The sequence below is a fragment of the Nelusetta ayraudi genome, unplaced genomic scaffold, assembly GCF_046127955.1.
Source record: "Nelusetta ayraudi isolate G7.1 ecotype Tasmania unplaced genomic scaffold, CSIRO-AGI_Nayr_v1 ptg000092l, whole genome shotgun sequence".
NCBI lineage: Eukaryota > Metazoa > Chordata > Actinopteri > Tetraodontiformes > Monacanthidae > Nelusetta > Nelusetta ayraudi.
In genome coordinates, this window is record NW_027466142.1 from 2,489,656 (window position 1) to 2,505,869 (window position 16,214).

At 43.5% G+C, this 16,214-nt stretch overlaps 2 protein-coding genes across 3 annotated transcripts; both read left to right on the forward strand.

The window, feature by feature from the left end:
* Positions 1-1,690: 1,690 nt before the first annotated feature.
* Positions 1,691-3,726, forward strand: LOC142902310 (interleukin-1 beta-like). 2 transcript variants are annotated; one of them, XM_076047266.1, is made up of 5 exons: positions 1,691-1,795; positions 1,913-2,122; positions 2,219-2,383; positions 2,671-2,804; positions 3,050-3,726. In XM_076047266.1, exons 2-5 carry the CDS (start codon positions 1,936-1,938, stop codon positions 3,296-3,298), a joined length of 735 nt encoding a protein of 244 aa, XP_075903381.1. In that variant the 5' UTR covers positions 1,691-1,795; positions 1,913-1,935; the 3' UTR covers positions 3,299-3,726. The 2 variants fall into 2 exon arrangements, with proteins under 2 accessions (XP_075903381.1, XP_075903382.1); XM_076047267.1 differs by having other exon boundaries at positions 1,732-1,791.
* Positions 3,727-4,184: 458 nt separating this feature from the next.
* Positions 4,185-10,325, forward strand: ckap2l (cytoskeleton associated protein 2-like). Its single transcript, XM_076047260.1, has 9 exons — positions 4,185-4,386; positions 5,335-5,401; positions 5,483-5,540; positions 5,663-6,867; positions 6,964-7,144; positions 7,594-7,752; positions 7,930-7,990; positions 8,784-8,949; positions 9,989-10,325. Exons 1-9 carry the CDS (start codon positions 4,347-4,349, stop codon positions 10,323-10,325), a joined length of 2,274 nt encoding a protein of 757 aa, XP_075903375.1. The 5' UTR covers positions 4,185-4,346.
* The last annotated feature ends 5,889 nt before the right edge of the window (positions 10,326-16,214 follow it).

A 16,214-nucleotide genomic window follows, 5' to 3' on the forward strand; every position in this document is an offset into this window, starting at 1 on the left:
CACTCAGCTGCTCTGTGGTGGATGTAGGTGAGGGAATGTCGGTCAGACAGCTCACAGCTTTACCAACGCAGAGTGGCAGGTGTGTCTCTGAGTGACTTCAAATCCAACTGCATTCTCTGCTCATACCGGACGTGCTGCTGTTTCATAGTGTCCAACCAACCAATGCTTCCGTGGGTTGTGTTGTGATTCTTCATGCCTTTCCCGCTTCCTGCTGCCTGCATTGAAGAGGGCATTAGTCAGCACCAACTGCGTGGGCCTCAAGCAACAGCTTGGCAGAAACACACCCTCACAAACGTGCACACGCAAACAACACACACACCCTCACAAACACGTGCACACTCAAATAACACACACACACACACACACACACACACACACACACGAGTATATACTTTATTGAGAATAAAATTGAAAGTCATGACATCGTTCTCTTCCTCCTTCCTATAGCCAACAGAGTCGGTCTTCTGGTTTTAGTGCTTTGTTGTAAACATTAAAGTTTTCACATCAATCATAATAACTACGTGCTCAAAATGAAAATATTTCAGGAGCCTGACAGCTGTGAACCTGCTGCTTTTAAAAAACCCTGTCAGGCAAAATGAGAAAAATTAGTTTAAAATAAATGTACATGGTCTGTTTTTAGTGTGCAATTCAACGACTATTAGTCAAGCCTGTGGCTCTCAATGCAGGTGAATGTGGGCTGAATCCTGCACCAGACTCTTGACTCCGCCCTGCTTTTCCCTTAAAAAGGAATACCTGAATGAGGAAGTGAAGAAATGATAATGATGATGAAGCAATTGCGCAACTTTACCACAAACATGCCAACTGTGGCTTGTGGAATTTTCCCCTGTAGAATAAAAAAAGAAACAATACATTTCTGGCTGTGAATTTCATTGTGTCTTGACGAGCTTTTAAATGGTGAATGCTGACTGTCAAACCAATAATAAAACAGTTCTTCTTCTTCCTTTTTATTATCATTATTGTTAATATTTAGTAGTAGTAATAGTACTGTTATAATTTAACCTAGTACGGTTGGTATCGGCAGTATTTCTTCTCTCCATTGCTTTGGGTCCCAGTCCACCCCGAGTTCACCAGATGCTGTGATCAACTGGTTTGAGACTGAATTTATTGGATTTATGAGTGACACCATGAATCGGACTGCGAGTGCTGTTCCACCACTTCAGCACAATGAGCGCACTCTTTACCTTTTGCTTTGTAGTAACTGGATGTTGCATGAATGCATTTTAACATTGAAGACGTTTTTGTTTTCCGTGTGTTATTCGAATGCGCAACCAATGTGTGTCACAGCAGGTTTAAGAAAGATATGAGATCAGGTGGGACGACAGAAAAACAGGCATCCACACTAACAGTGCTAGCAAGATGCTTTCTGGATCAAATCTTTGGCACTAGACCTCAAAAGCAGCCATATACTTGTACCTGTCATGTTATGTGACCACCCATTTCACCCTAATGTGAAATATTGTCATAACAATTATGTGTTCAAAAAGTAATGTGTTAATTGTTGCACACTCCTTCCTCGAGGCTGAGCGCTATTGTCAGTGGCATCACCTTCTGTCGCAATCGTGAAACCTGATGGCTTTGTATGAGCAGGAAGTACAGTGTTTCATAATCATGGCAGCTCACAAGTGAGAGCAGTGGCGCGGACCTTCCCACTTCCTGTCTGAGGCGGGTAATTTCCCTGCAAAGACCATAAAAATGTGACAAGCATCAGAGGGACTCACAACGTGGACAAGAGCTCAGAGACAAGCAGCAGTGAACCTCTGATCCCCTCTAGAAGGTAGATCTCCTCAGACTGGTGTCCTCTTTAAATCCAGGGAGCACTTATAGGTGAACATTATCCTCAGGGGTAAAGCTGCATAGATTCTTGTTGATGGAATGTCTGTCTTTTCTATAGATCCTAAACAAAACAACAGCAACATGGAATCACAGAACAAGTGGAGCATGAAGATGTCCAAGGGCCTGGACATGGAGATCATCCACCATCCACCAAAAATGAGGAGCGTGGTCAACCTGATCATCGCCATGGAGAGACTGAAGGCGGCCGACATGTTTGAGTTCAGAGATGAAGAGCTGCTCAGCTTCATGCGGGAGAGCATCATTGAAGGTAAGCTAAAGAAAATTGTGTTTAAACAAAAAAAAAAAAAAAAAAAAAGTGTTGGGATGAACAGAGCTAATGGACGGTGGTTGATTGGTCCCTCAGAGCGCGTAGTGTTTGAGACCACAGCAGCTCCAACACAAGAGTACATCAAGACAGAAGAGAGCTTGTGCATGGTGAACGACACAGAAAACAAGAGTTTGTACTGGGTCCCCAACAACATGGAGCTCAACGCAATCATCCTGCAGGGAGGCGCCGACACCTGCAGAGGTAATTGAAGCCATCACAATTATTATTGTCACGATCAGTGGAGCATTTTGACCGCACTGGGATTAGAGTGTAGTCCAGTGGGCGGCAAACTATTTGACTGGTGGGCTACAATGGGTTGTAAAATGTGACAGATGTTGCAGCTGTTTCAGAATGTTAGCTTTATTCCCACTGTAAACCTAGTGCGCTCCTAGCGAGAGCAAAAAGTACAGAGAGTGCACTCGAAAAGCCCAACGTTTCGAGGACATTTCAATCAATCAGTTAAACTTTGTTCTACGTTCTCGCCTCAGCTCACATGAGCATGTCGACGTACGTGCACCCAGCGCCTCCTGTTGAGACCCAGATCGTTGCTCTGGGCATCAGGAACACCAACTACTTCCTGTCTTGCCACAAGGATGGGGAAGTTCCAACACTGCGCGTGGAGGTAAAGCCCTGACTCTGCGATTGTCACATTATCTCATCCCTCAGGTTCAGAAAAGAATGAATGACCACACGTTACCATCCAAATGAGCAGCAATGAATAAAAATGAATTTTTTCACAGGGATTTTCACCTGCTGTACAATGCCAGTATTACTTTTAAATCAAGGGTTTTCCTTGTTTACTTGTGAAAGTTTCTAAAAGTATAGATTTACCACTTTGACCTTTCTCTTTTTTGCTCTGTTGACCAGCTGGTGGAGGACAAAGACAGTCTGCAGAGGATCAGTTCCAACAGTGACCTGAATAGATTTCTCTTTTACAAAACTGTCACTGGAGTGAACATCAGCACCTTGGTGTCTGTGCGCTACAGTGACTTCTACATCAGCACGGCCCTGGAGAACAACCGACCGGTGGAGCTGTGCCAAGACAGCGCGCCTCGCTACCGCAGCTTGGTCTTCGAGCAACTGAACAAGAACTCCGGATGTGAACGTCAACTGTGAACCTTTTCTTAAGTCTTTTCAAAACAGGTTTACACGCTTACATTTCAATTATTTAATCGAACTGAAATTTATGTATTTAATATTTATAATTGAAAATATAATGAACGCCAAATGACATGTTTTTGATGAAAGCACTGCCTCTGAGCACGAACGACTTTTGTACGTTCTGTAGAGCATCTATTTACTGTATGTACCGAGTACAGAGAGTGAAATACAGTGTATTGACATAGCAAAGTTTCAACACAAGATAGTAGTGTTTTACTGTCTGCTGTTGACTGGGTATCTTTTGTGCTGAATGATATGACATGCTGTTGATGTTTTAAAATCTTTGATTAATTTATCTATTTATTCATTTTTTGTAAAAAATTTGTTTATGTGAATTATTTAAACGCTTTGAAGTGACTCCTGAATAAAGACTATCAACTACAGTTGAATTTGTGTGTTATTACGAAATACACTTTTTTTTTTTTTTTTTTTTAAAGAAAAATGAAACACACAGTACATTTTGATAAAGCTAAATGCATTCTGAGTTATTTAATCAAAATTTTCCTATAAAAAGGCAAGCACCAAGGACGTTCTGAATGTTGCGCCTCTGTGATATTGAACGTGTTAATCATATAGAACAAAAACTGTAAGAAGATATTAAATGTGATGAGATGTCGAAGGAGATACGAGTGGAGAGCTGACAAAAGTGTGAGACGGAACAATCTGCACACACACAGCCCTAAACGCAACATTACACATCATGGGAAAACATCCCTCAGTGCAGTGTGAAAGCGGTTTCTCTGTCCCACACTCCACCACCAAAGCAGTAGATGGCACTAATGCGCCGATGAAGTTGGTTGCCACCCGCCTAAAACAAAACAAAACAAAAAAGACGAAGAAGAAAGAGTAGGCGGGAATTTCAAAACAAGATGCGCTCGACCTCCGGCGGCTCGTAACGACTTGTTGTGCTGCTGTGTGTCGAGCAGCTGAGAACCAGGCGGTTGTTTTGTCGCTCAGCGGCATCAAGTCGCAAGAGGAAAGTGGAATCGGACACTTTGGAAGCATGGAAGAAGGGGAGAGCGTCGCTTTGCTGTCCAGAAGAGGTGAGCGAGTTTGTGGAATGGCCGTGCTGAGCTGACTGTGCTCGCGCTCCGCTAGCTGAGCTGCTAGCACCGCGGGGTCATCTATACAGAGAACGCGACTGTTGAACGCAGCGCAAGTTACAATCATGTTATTATAATGATACATTTCTGGCTCTTTAGAAAATAGTAGAAAGACACAGATATTTGTGAACGAGACGCAGCGCGATGACATTTCACTGGCGATGCCACCGCTAGTTCGTTTTAGAGATTGTTCAGCCACACACTGATAATGAATCACGATGAAGTGTGAATGTCTTTATATTTTGAAATCGTCTGCTCTGTTGCTACACTCATTTCGTCTCTTGAGTCATCATTTGTGTCCAGACCAGGGGTGGGCAAACTGTTAGACTGGTGGGCCTCAAAGGGTTCTGAAATGTGACAGCGGGGCCTATAAATATGTATTAGGGATCTGTAGAAAACATATCATTTATATTTAATGCCAATTGTAAATGAATTAAAGCAAAGTTGCAACAAAATCACTGTCTTTTGAAGCCCCATTGTATTCAGAGTCATTCACGGTAATGACTGAAAACACTGGATACATGGATGAAATACAGCTATTTTATGACCGACTGACTGACTGACTATTAAATATTATGTCTTTAAGTTCGACTGGCCGAATTAAAAAGCTTAATGGGCTGCATATGGCCGCCGGGCCGTAGTTTTCCCATACCTGATCTAGACCCTAAGAGATGTATTGATTAAAGTAAATGTGGCCACCAAAACAGACGTGGCTATACTAATGTTCTTTCGTAATTCTACTTGTGTGGCTGTATTTATAAAATACACAGTTAATAGTACATTGTGTACATTTTAAATTCAGCTTTAACATGGTTTAGTTGCTGTTTATCCAATGCAGAAACAGGTGGCTGACCAGCTCTTCCTTGTATTAATTAATTCTTCTCACAGAACTGCGAAAGCAGAAGCTCACGGAATATCTAACAGCCAAGGGGAAGCTGAAAGACTCCAACCCGAAGTAAGGACAAGAAAAAACTAGTCTGACATCTTGCAGTGCGTCCTGTCAGTCTGTAGATTGACTCAACATTTTACATTCCAGGTCGTCGTACCTCCGCGGTGACTCTGCACTGAAGAAGCCCCTTTCTTCTAAAGCAGAGGTGGGTTTACACCAGACTGGATGATTAAACTGCTGATTTGGTTTAAATCTGTAAGCAGCGCTTCCCGAGCTCAATTCTTCTTTCTTTCTTCCTTTCTTTCTTTCTTTCTTTCCGTTTCACAGGTTGTTTCCGGAAAAGAAAACAAGACTCCAGCTGACAGATTTGGCCACGGACAGAAAAAGGCTTCATTTCAGTTGTCGGTGAGACCTCCCAGAAATGTATTAGGTGTCAACAACAAGGTGAATGTCAGAGACGGCGTGCAAACAGGGTGGCAGGGGACTCATTCTAAACGTGCAACAAACGGCCCCACGCTGCCTAATCTGAAACCTGTGCTCAAGAAGAGTGACACGGCTCCTGCAACCAGCAACCTGAGGAACCGCCTAAACACTGGAGTACAATCGTCAGTGAGGTCCTCATCAAAGTCAGATTGTACAGCTGTGCCCATATCAGCCAGCAGGTTCCGCAGGGGCTCAAACGCTGCCTGGTCATGTCCAATGAACACAGCCGGCTCCAGGATTAGTCTGGGCTGTCTAGTTAAAACCAGAACTGGCCTGGTTCCTGCACTCACACAGTTCTTACACACTCCCAGTCAAAGCCTAGCGCGCGACTCTGCTCCGGCAACCAACACCGCTGCCTCCAGAGCAGCAGCGGCTGACAAGTCACGTCACCAGACCACCGCTGTGTCCAAGAGGCCTGCAGCTGCACAGAAGAGTTTACCTCCCACTGCTCTCAGCAAGGCAGTGAGAAACAAAGGTGTCTCGTCAACAGCAGCAGCAGGTGATAGAGAGGCAAAGGTTCAAGCCAAGCCCAACTCTCGGCCTTCCCTTTTACCTCTTAAAAGTAGAATTACTAATGGACTGAAGTCAACATCCAGCTGCACAGCTACACTCGATAAGGCCAAGGGCACCGCCAGAGGGACAGCATCCTATCAATCAGACAGACGGCCCACAGACAGCTCCACAAGACGGATGTTTGAGCGTGAAAGCAATAAAAATACCCAGCAGGTCAGCGCTTCCTCCCGACTGTCCCACCAAGTCGCAGCAAGTAGCTCCGGAGGATTCCGCAGGTCTGCGCCAGCTGCTGCAGCCAGCACAGTAAAAGAAAAGTCATCCATTCACACACACGCCAAAAAGGGGCAGAGTTTTGTAAATGGCAAACCACCACAAATTGGGTTGAGAAGAACAGCGTCTTCAGTGACCGTGCCACGGCCTCCCAGGATCACCAGCCATACACGCCCGGCCATGGTTACCACGGCGACAAAGACCCCGGCCAAGGCTGTGCCTCAGACTGAGGGAGCCAAAGTAACTGCTGCCCAGGAGGAGAGAATGTAAGCAGAACACAACCGTCCAGATGTTTCATTTTTGGGGAGGAGGAGAACACTGTACCTTGTAACTGTACCTGCTGATGTATTTCTCGATGCTAGGAGGAAGCTGAAAGAGTGGCGAGAAGCCAAGGGGATTTCCTACAAGCGCCCCCCAATGCAGGTCAAAGCACAGGTCAAGCCACCCGGAGGTGCACTTCCACCTTCCGGGAAAGACGAGGTGGACTCCCTCATCTGCACCGTCGACAGATCGCTGTCAGACTGCATCAAGTTACTGGAGGAGGTGAGTGTCCGTGAGGGATGGGGGGGGAGGGGGGGGGGGGGGGGGTCAGGGCTACTTTGCACTCGCTCACAAACTCTTGTTGAAGGTAGGCTGAGGTCACAGTGCCCCCACAGGACAGACTTTAAACCAGGGGTAGGCCCATTTTTTTGAATGTGGAGGCAGAGCAGCAGCAGATGGATGGAGTGTTTTGGTGAGCCACCTCAGAGGAGGTAAAAATGTATCTTGGCATATGTAGAAAACATGTTGCTTTAAATGTCAATTGAAAATGAACCAAAGCAAAGTTACATCCAAATCAGTACGATTAATGTATTTTCTTCAAGTTCAGCAGGCCAGAAGCTAAATGGGCCGCATATTGTGTGTGTGTGTGTGTGTGTGTGTGTGTGTGTGTGTGTGTGTGTGTGTGTGTGTGTGTGTGTGTGTGTGTGTGTGTGTGTTCGCTGCGTCCACAGGGTTCCCCTCCAGAACAGGTGAGGCCCATCCTGTCGCGGCTGCCTGCCGTGTCCAGGAAGTTCACCAAGTTCTGGATCTGTCAGGCCCGTCTGATGGAGCGGGAGGGGAACCTGGACGTTCTGCCCATGTTCAAAGAAGCCGTGGGCGTTGTGCTGGAGGTCAGACATTCATCTTTGAATGTGGAACTAATGTCTACGCCGAGGCGCTTCACTAGCTTGTGATTAAAAGTGCTTTAACAATCAAGTGATTATTGACCCGCTCCCTGTAGTTTAGATCACATTTTGCAGTGTTTAGCGTTAATTTACAGTGTTTTGTGCTACTATTTTTTTTTGCAGCCTTTGGATGAACTGCGGACGGTGGTGTTTGAAATTCTGAAGAAAAAGGAGGAGCTCCACGGTAAATCATCTGCATGTCACAAAGTCTCTTTTTTTTTCTTTTACCAGTTATTGCAGATTCATTTGCAACCAATATCTCTAAATATCAGAAAGTATGAATATATAATTAGTTAATTTCACCCCAAATGCAGAAGATCAATGTGGGGTGGCCTGTGTTGAAATTACACACTAGATAAATGAGCCTCAGTGGTCTGTTAACAAGATTCTGTTGTTGGACAGCGCCCCCCACTGGCTGATCGCCTCCCCTTCAAGCCAGGGCGGCGCTCCAGCTGTGGGCTCCCACCTCTCTGTTTGTCGTCCTGGGGGCTTCCAACTGTCCCAGGATGGAAGACACTCTTCTGGTGAACCAGTGTTCCCAGTTCACCACCTGGTTTCACCCTCACAGCAACTGGGAAAAACACAGTCATCTGCCGTTCTCAGAGAATCTCTTCCATCAAAACTGTCAAGATATTTAAAATCTTTAATTGCCATATATAAAAATATGAATATATATATATATATATGTATATATATATATATATATATATATATATATACAGATATAGATATAGATATATATATATATATATATATATATATATATATATATATATATATATATATATATATATATATATATATATATATATATATATACATATATGGAATGGGGAAATTATGGATATACATTTAAATATGGAATGCAAAAAGCTAATTGTTCAACAAAAGGCAAAATGAACTGACACACACCAACGAAAATATTGTTTTTCTTTTGTAAAAAAACAAAACAACAACAACCTAACATTTTGTTTCAGTGTCATCTATGAATGTTGAGGGAGCAGAGGAGCAGAGCCCAGGAGGTCAAAGGTCAGCAGAGATCATCAACAGTCTCTTGACGACACCCAAACCCATCACGGCGCTCATCAGCGGCGAGAAGGGAAGCTCGTCCGTCGTCAAGTACAAGGTCACGACTACTCCCGGGTACGTTGACACCAGTCCAAAACAGTGCAATTGGTGGCCCAGTGCCAACTGCTTGAACAAGACCAGTCTGGCTACAAAATAAATGTAACCGTATCGCAAAAAAAACAAAACTAGCACACACTCCTGTGGCTCTTTGATTTGACACTCTGGAATCCTTGTGGTTTGGCCAGGGGCAATACGACTGAAACCAACAGAGGTGACTCACAATTTTTGCAAAGACAATTTGATTGTTTAAAGAGAGAAACTGTTGTTCGTGAATGGCGTAAAAAAGGAGAGAAAAACTTTTCCTCCGTTGTTTGCATTGACGTTCAAATGCAATACACTTCAAAATGGGTTATGAAAAAGAAACTGGGTGTGTGTCTCTGAATCAGGTGAACAACAGGGCCGGGTTTCCCCTTGGATCTTCTTGAGAAAAACACTTGAGCAGGTGAAGTGAAGTGTAGCAGGAAGGCAGGATGACACCCTGGATCAGTGGCCACTTTATTGGGGCCACATACAGACAAAAAAACACTCACATGCACACACACCTATGGACAATTTACACTTCCTAATTTACCTCACATGCCTGTTTTTGGAGTGTGTGAGGAAGCTGGAGAACCTTGAGAGAACCCAGCAGACACAGGGGGAACCTGGAGAGAACCCAGCAGACACAGGGAGAACATGGAGAGAACCCAGCAGGCACAGGGAGAACATGGAGAGAACCCAGCAGACACAGGGGGAACCTGGAGAGAACCCACCAGAAACAGGGAGAACATGGAGAGAACCCAGCAGACACAGGGAGAACCTGGAGAGAACCCAGCAGACACAGGGAGAACATGGAGAGAACCCAGCAGACACAGGGAGAACATGCAAACTCCACACACAAAGGTCTCAGGAGACCCTGGGAGTTGAACCCATAACCTTCTTGCAGTGAGGCAACAGCGCAACAACCACTATGTCATCCAACTATGTAATCCTAATTAGTTTAATTGTTATTTGCAATTTTTTTGTTTGTTTGTGCATTTGTTTTTTAATGTTTGCGCGTGTGTGTTTTTGAAAGGAGACCTCCGAGGCAGCCGCAGGAGCCGAGACGCTTCAACGGCCAGGAGCTCCGCTTCCTCACCCCGGTGCGCCGCTCAGTCAGGATCCACGGGGCGTCCATCCATTACCCAGAAGCCCTCCGCGACCACGACCTGTGCGTGGCCTCCTACGAGGAGCTGCTGGGTGGTGGTGGTGAGGACGCGGAGGGTGGTGATGCTGAGGAGGACACGCCCCTCTACATCTACGTGGGGAACGAGGCTCTGGGAGACAAGGTGTCCGTGCAGCTGGTCAGCTCCGCTTCAGCGGAGTCGGCCAATCACTGTGAGGAAGGGAAGGGGGAGTTTCAGACATTGTGAGGACAGACGACGGCCTTCTAGCTGGGAGGAGAAAACCAACTGAGGCCCTTATATAGCCTCATGTCTCCATTGCATTCTTTATTGAACTGTACATAGTAATATTGTTATATAACTCTTAAGAGTTATATAATGTGTTATAACTGTTTGGATTTTCAGCCCCCTGCCCATCCCTCCATGTAAAACTTGTATTTCCTTGGCCACAAACAGTTGCAGATTTGTCGTCAAAATGGCCTCTGTGGAAACACTATTGAATTCCTGATTTGCTTTACTACGCCAAGTCTCGATTATTCTCATAAGTGGAGAACATACCGTTTGAAAACAGCCTCCTGTGTGGCAGAGACACACACACACAGGCCTGTGTAAACATCAGACAGATCCTTCAAATTGATGTGTTCAATGTGATTCTTGGTCACTATAAAAGAATTTTCAAGTCCTTCCAGATGTTTAGTTTCAACTTGTCTGTGCGAGCACAAAACCTTGTAATTTGTTTCGGCAAAAATACATGTATATAAAAAAAAAAGGGACCGCAAAAATACACATTAAAAAAAAAAACTCTTTCACCACACATTTGTGATTACAAGCTTGTGTTTTTTTTTAAAAGAAATAAAATGGTTAACAAATCAAAGAAAATTATCATTTTTTTATATTTAATTTTGTATATTTATGATATATGTCATTTATATTGTGAAATTAGTCTTTTTTTGCCCATGACGCTAATGTCTTTTATTGTGGGGAGCATCAACGACAGCAGTTGGAGGGCTTGGCAGAATGGGGAAAGCAAAAATTGTGTTTTCAAACTAAACAGACTGGATTGAATGAGAAGAGATAACATTATGGTATATTCAATGGTGTGCCACACAAAGTGCATTCAAGACTGCTCAGTACCTGTTTTTCTTTTCTTTTCTTTTCTTTTTTTAATGTTCATGTCTAGAGTCTCTGACGGATCATAAAAATCTCTCAATTTTCCCGAACTCCTGATGTGTGACCTGCTTCAGCCTGAATAAGTATGCCTTCACTGTTCTTCTCTTTTTACTGCCTGAAGAGTCCCCTGACCAACTTAAAACGGTGGTGCAACATCAAGTGCTTAAACTAAGGTGAGGTAAGGTACCCACCCACCCACACAGACCTTTGACCCTCCCATGGCCAACTCTTAATTTCAAAGCTTCTCTCCACCTCACAGCAGCTAAAACTCTCTCTACCATCTCAGTAAATGACTTCTTCATCCAGTCTCAGCCCATCTACTCCCTCTCCTTGAAGGATCATAATGTAAACCACATCCCTTCTTTATGAGCTGCTCCTCATTAATCTCATTGAACTGACTTGTTCAGCAGTGCTGATGGATGCTGGCCGCCTTCTTCTTCTTCTTCTTCTTCTTCTTCTTCTTCTTCTTCTTCTTCTTCTTCTTCTTCTTCTTCTTCTTCTTGGGGCAGAGGTCGACCCCTCTGTCATCTGTAAAAAACTCATCCAGTCCAGGCTGCACATTGATTTTATGTTTTACAGGAGGGCAGGGGACTTGGTTTTTTTTTGTGACATGTGGACTTTTAACAGTGCATTGTGTGCAGTGACAGAGGGGGAACTATTTTTTAGCGACGTGCTTGTGTAAAAAAGCAACAAGAAAATTATTTATTTATTTATGTAGTTTGATTGATTGAATGGAAATGAGAGCGGCAAATAAATGTTATTTATTTGCCAATCTTCCTCCTCGTCCTTCATCAGCTTGGTGAAACCCACGCCCTTCTAGATAGGTTTCCTCGGAGTTCAACGCAATAATGTACTTGAATCACACTTTTGAGTCACTCCCCTCCGGCTTCCCGACGAACACACACACACACACACACACACACACGTTTGCGCGCATGCACGCTGAGGTAGCATGACGAAACACTGGGAGATATGGAAGAGAGATTAGGCCCCCCACCCCTTGCCTTCATAAGACTCGGCGCCCGCAGAGCAGCTCCACACCGCAGAGCCGCAACCGCAGCCGCTGGACTTTGGACGCAACACGAGGTCGACATTTCCACGATCATCCACGGTGCGTGTGCTCCGCTTTTATCCACACATTTTGTTGCTGTTTGTTTCTGCGTTTATTGTTGAAGCGGTGTGTCGCGCAGGTCTTCATGACTGAATTTAATTTGTGCAATGTTCATTTTGTGGCCGGAGAGAGAAAAACGCCGTAGCTGTTGATAGGGCAGCTTGCTGTATATTTGTGCACGGTGCAAGCCAGTAGTTGGCTGAATAATAATAATAATACACGCAAGCTGGTTTGACGGGGCCTTCAACGCGAGCATTTTCAACAGCTGCTTCCTTCTGAATTCAGGGTGACAGGGGTTCAACAAGCGACAATGAGTAATTGCGATTCCACAGCGAATGTTATGACCCCGGTGCATTGAACCACTCACTAAAGTGGGCCCAAACTTGTTGAACCACATCGTTGGGCCCGCTGCCAGATACTGAGAAACATGAGAAAATGTTCTTTCTTCCTCTCCAGACCGGTGTTTTGATCAGTGGGGGGCCCACCACATACTGTATTAATCTTCATTAATCATCAATCATTCTCATCATTACAGATGTTTCATAGCTGGCTCTCAGATTCTCTGTTTCTTCTAAAGCTTTATTATTATTATTTATTATTATATATATTATTATTTTTCCGTCCGTGCAGTCAGTTTTTCTTTTTGCTCTGCGTCTGATTTGACGGATCTTTCTTCCTTTGTTCCATTTCTCAGCTGCGTCACCAGAGGTGAACATGCCCCTGTCGTCTATCACCATCAAGGAGGGCAAAACTATTGTCCTGCGCAAGCAGAGGTATGGTGTACTGAAGCTGTGCGCCGTCAATGTGCAGAATTCTCCAAACAACGGTAGGATCGCATCCACTGCAACCACAACGGCACACACTAAAATGCATCCTCTTAACAGCTTCACATTTTCACAAAGGTGCAATAAAGACTCATTTAGATATCAGCATTTAAATGGCTGTAAATTCTTTTATATCCTACAAATACTTTTTTATTGCCTTATTTCTTTTAAATAATAAAGGAGGAAAAAAAAAATCATGGGATATGTAGAAAACATGTTGCTTTAATGTCCATTGAAAATTAACCAAAGCAAAGTTGCAACCTAATTGGTGTCTTTGAAGCCCCACAGTGTTTCGCTCTTTATTTAAAACAACTCTGAAAACACTAGAAACATGGAGGAAACACAGCTGTTTTATGACTAATTGACTATTAACATTATTTCTTCAAGTTCAGCGGGCCAGGTTTAAGAAGCCCAACGGGCCGCACATGGCCCCCGCACCGTAGTTTGCCCACGCCTGCACTATGCCGTGTATGGCACACAGTTATTTGAACGACTGACCGTGTGTTGTGTTTAAAGACGCCTCTCGTTTTTCTTCTTTCCTCAGTGGAAATCATTCATCAGGAACACAACAAGATGGCCTTTAAATTTCTACACAAAGAAAGCAACTACTACATGGCTGTGCAAGGAAGTGATATAAAGGTAAAAGCACGGACACGTGTTTTATTGTTGTTTTTATCCTTCTTTTATTGTGGAAATATAATGTTTTAAAGAAACATCTCATGGATGCACTGGGACAGCATCATCAGTGATGTGATTCCTGGGCTCATCGGGTATTTCGGGTCTTGCAACATCAGATACCCTCCCACCAGGGGACCCAGCCGGGGTGATCAAGTCTTGACTTGCGTCCCAGTAGCAACCCATGGATCTGCCCTTTTCAGCCACAACCACCTTGTGGCTTTCTCTGCAGCTTCACTTGCAGACCGGGTGGCTTTATTGTGGAAATATAATGTAATGAGACTATAACACAAAGGGTGTTTTGGCCGAGAGGAACAGACGGGAGTCAAGGACTGATTCAAGAACTGACTCAGATTGAACCACACAGTGGAGACAAATTCACTTTTCACAAATTCACACTCTACTTCCTGACTGTTGTTGCAGCCATCATAAGTCATATTTGAAGTTTCCCTCCTCTCTGTGTGCGCTGCCAGATTATGGATGCCGCTCCGGTCAGCAGCGCTGCCAGCATCCCCTCGTCGTACCTGTTCAAAAAGGTGGACCTGGGAGGCGGACTCCACTACGGCCTCACCACTGTGGAGACGCCCAGAAGGTACATCTGCAGCGGCAGGCAGAGGCCATACGCCCTCACCCTCTCCGACAACCGCATGGAGTGTCTTCTCATCAGAGATGAGAGGAAGGTAGTTTCATCTTTTCTCTTGCTTGGCATTTTTTGGAACTTTATTTTTATTTAAGGTTTATATTAAGACAGACAAACACTCAGGAGATGCTTTAATACATACACATACATGCACTCTCCAGTCCTGACAACTTTACCATGGCGTTATTGTTGGTCACTTTAGTTTTTTTTATATACTAGTTCAGTACAAAAAAAAATCTCAAATCATGTCTATTACCTATAAACAGTACTACATTTAGCTACATCGACTGTGTCAAAAATATAACAATACATACTTACATAGTCTCAATATTACACAGTTGTTACCAAAAAAAAAAATCTAATATTTGTACACCTTCCCATATTTGCTGAATAGATGTGGTTATTTTGAACCGAACAAGCGCATTAAGATAAAACACAGATACAAAAAAATAAAAGAAATCCATTAAGTCGAGGTTACCGAGAACCCAACGATTGCCTGGATTACTGGAGACCATTTATCATGAAATCTATCAGATTTCGTTATAACCTTGCTGTGATTCTTTCCATAGCCACAACATGACCGAATATTTCTTAGTCTTTCTCTCCATTCTGATTGGCAGGCTGTGGCTTTAGCCAGTATGCTAGTATTATTGTTTTCTTTGCAGTTAAAAGCAAAAATTCTCAACAAGTGTTCTTTTGGATTATTTGTTCTCCAGGTTGCCTCTCGACCTCAAACTTTAATTTGAGGAAACTTGTAGATGGTGGGCTTCACCTTTACCTCAAATGATCTGTCTTCACTCTGGGAATTTGCTTTTTGTGTTTTGTTTCTCAGACTGCCACCGACTGAGGCTCGCTCACTCTTCAGACCATCTATCCAAAGCTTCAGTAGCAACAGCAGCTGTCACACCAGCCCAACACTTTCCACACTGCTTTTCTTTCTGTTGTAGTTTGGTTGAGACGAAGAAGGTGTGGCAGCTGAACGAAGCCAGACGGTGGTAACGGAGATATGACACTAGTGATGCTCACTGACGCTGTTGTGAATAAATAGCTGCGTCTGTCATACTAACTGCAGAGGCTTTCAGTGTCGCTCTGTGATCTCTCCAGGAGAAAGTTGTAAAGTTGGCATGTTTTCACTTTCAGGCTTTGCTGTTTTAATGTTTTTTGCTTGTTTTTCCTCCTTTCATTGTGTTTTTCGTTGGTTCCAAAACTTTTTTTTTTTTATTTTTTTTTTTTTAAAAGGCATATTGTCTATTGTCATGTATTTTCCTTTTTCTTTTTTAAATCTTGAAGATCAGGTCCGTCTGTTTTTTTCTTATTAGAAATATTATTATTATATTATTGTCATTTATATAGATATGGAATACTTTTCGGTAACTTTTTATTTTTTTTTGTTTTTTTTTAAACCATGCTTGTGAATAATATTTCAGAATAAAAGACTAAACTTATAGATGAATGACGATGATGTTTTTTTAAAAAAAAAAAAAATCTGGACACATTTTGGGAGAAAACTGTGAAAAACAGTGTTAAAACAGAAAAAAATGGAACCCATGGAAGGAAAGATTAAAAAAAACAGTTTAACACGGTGGTGTTGAAAACAGGATGCAGGATGTTTATGTCCAGGACTTTATCAGGGTTTAAAGACTCAAACAAACCAGTGAGTGAAAACAGTGAGGAGGGTGTCAGACTCGGCTGATATCATTGCTTAAACAATGCTCATT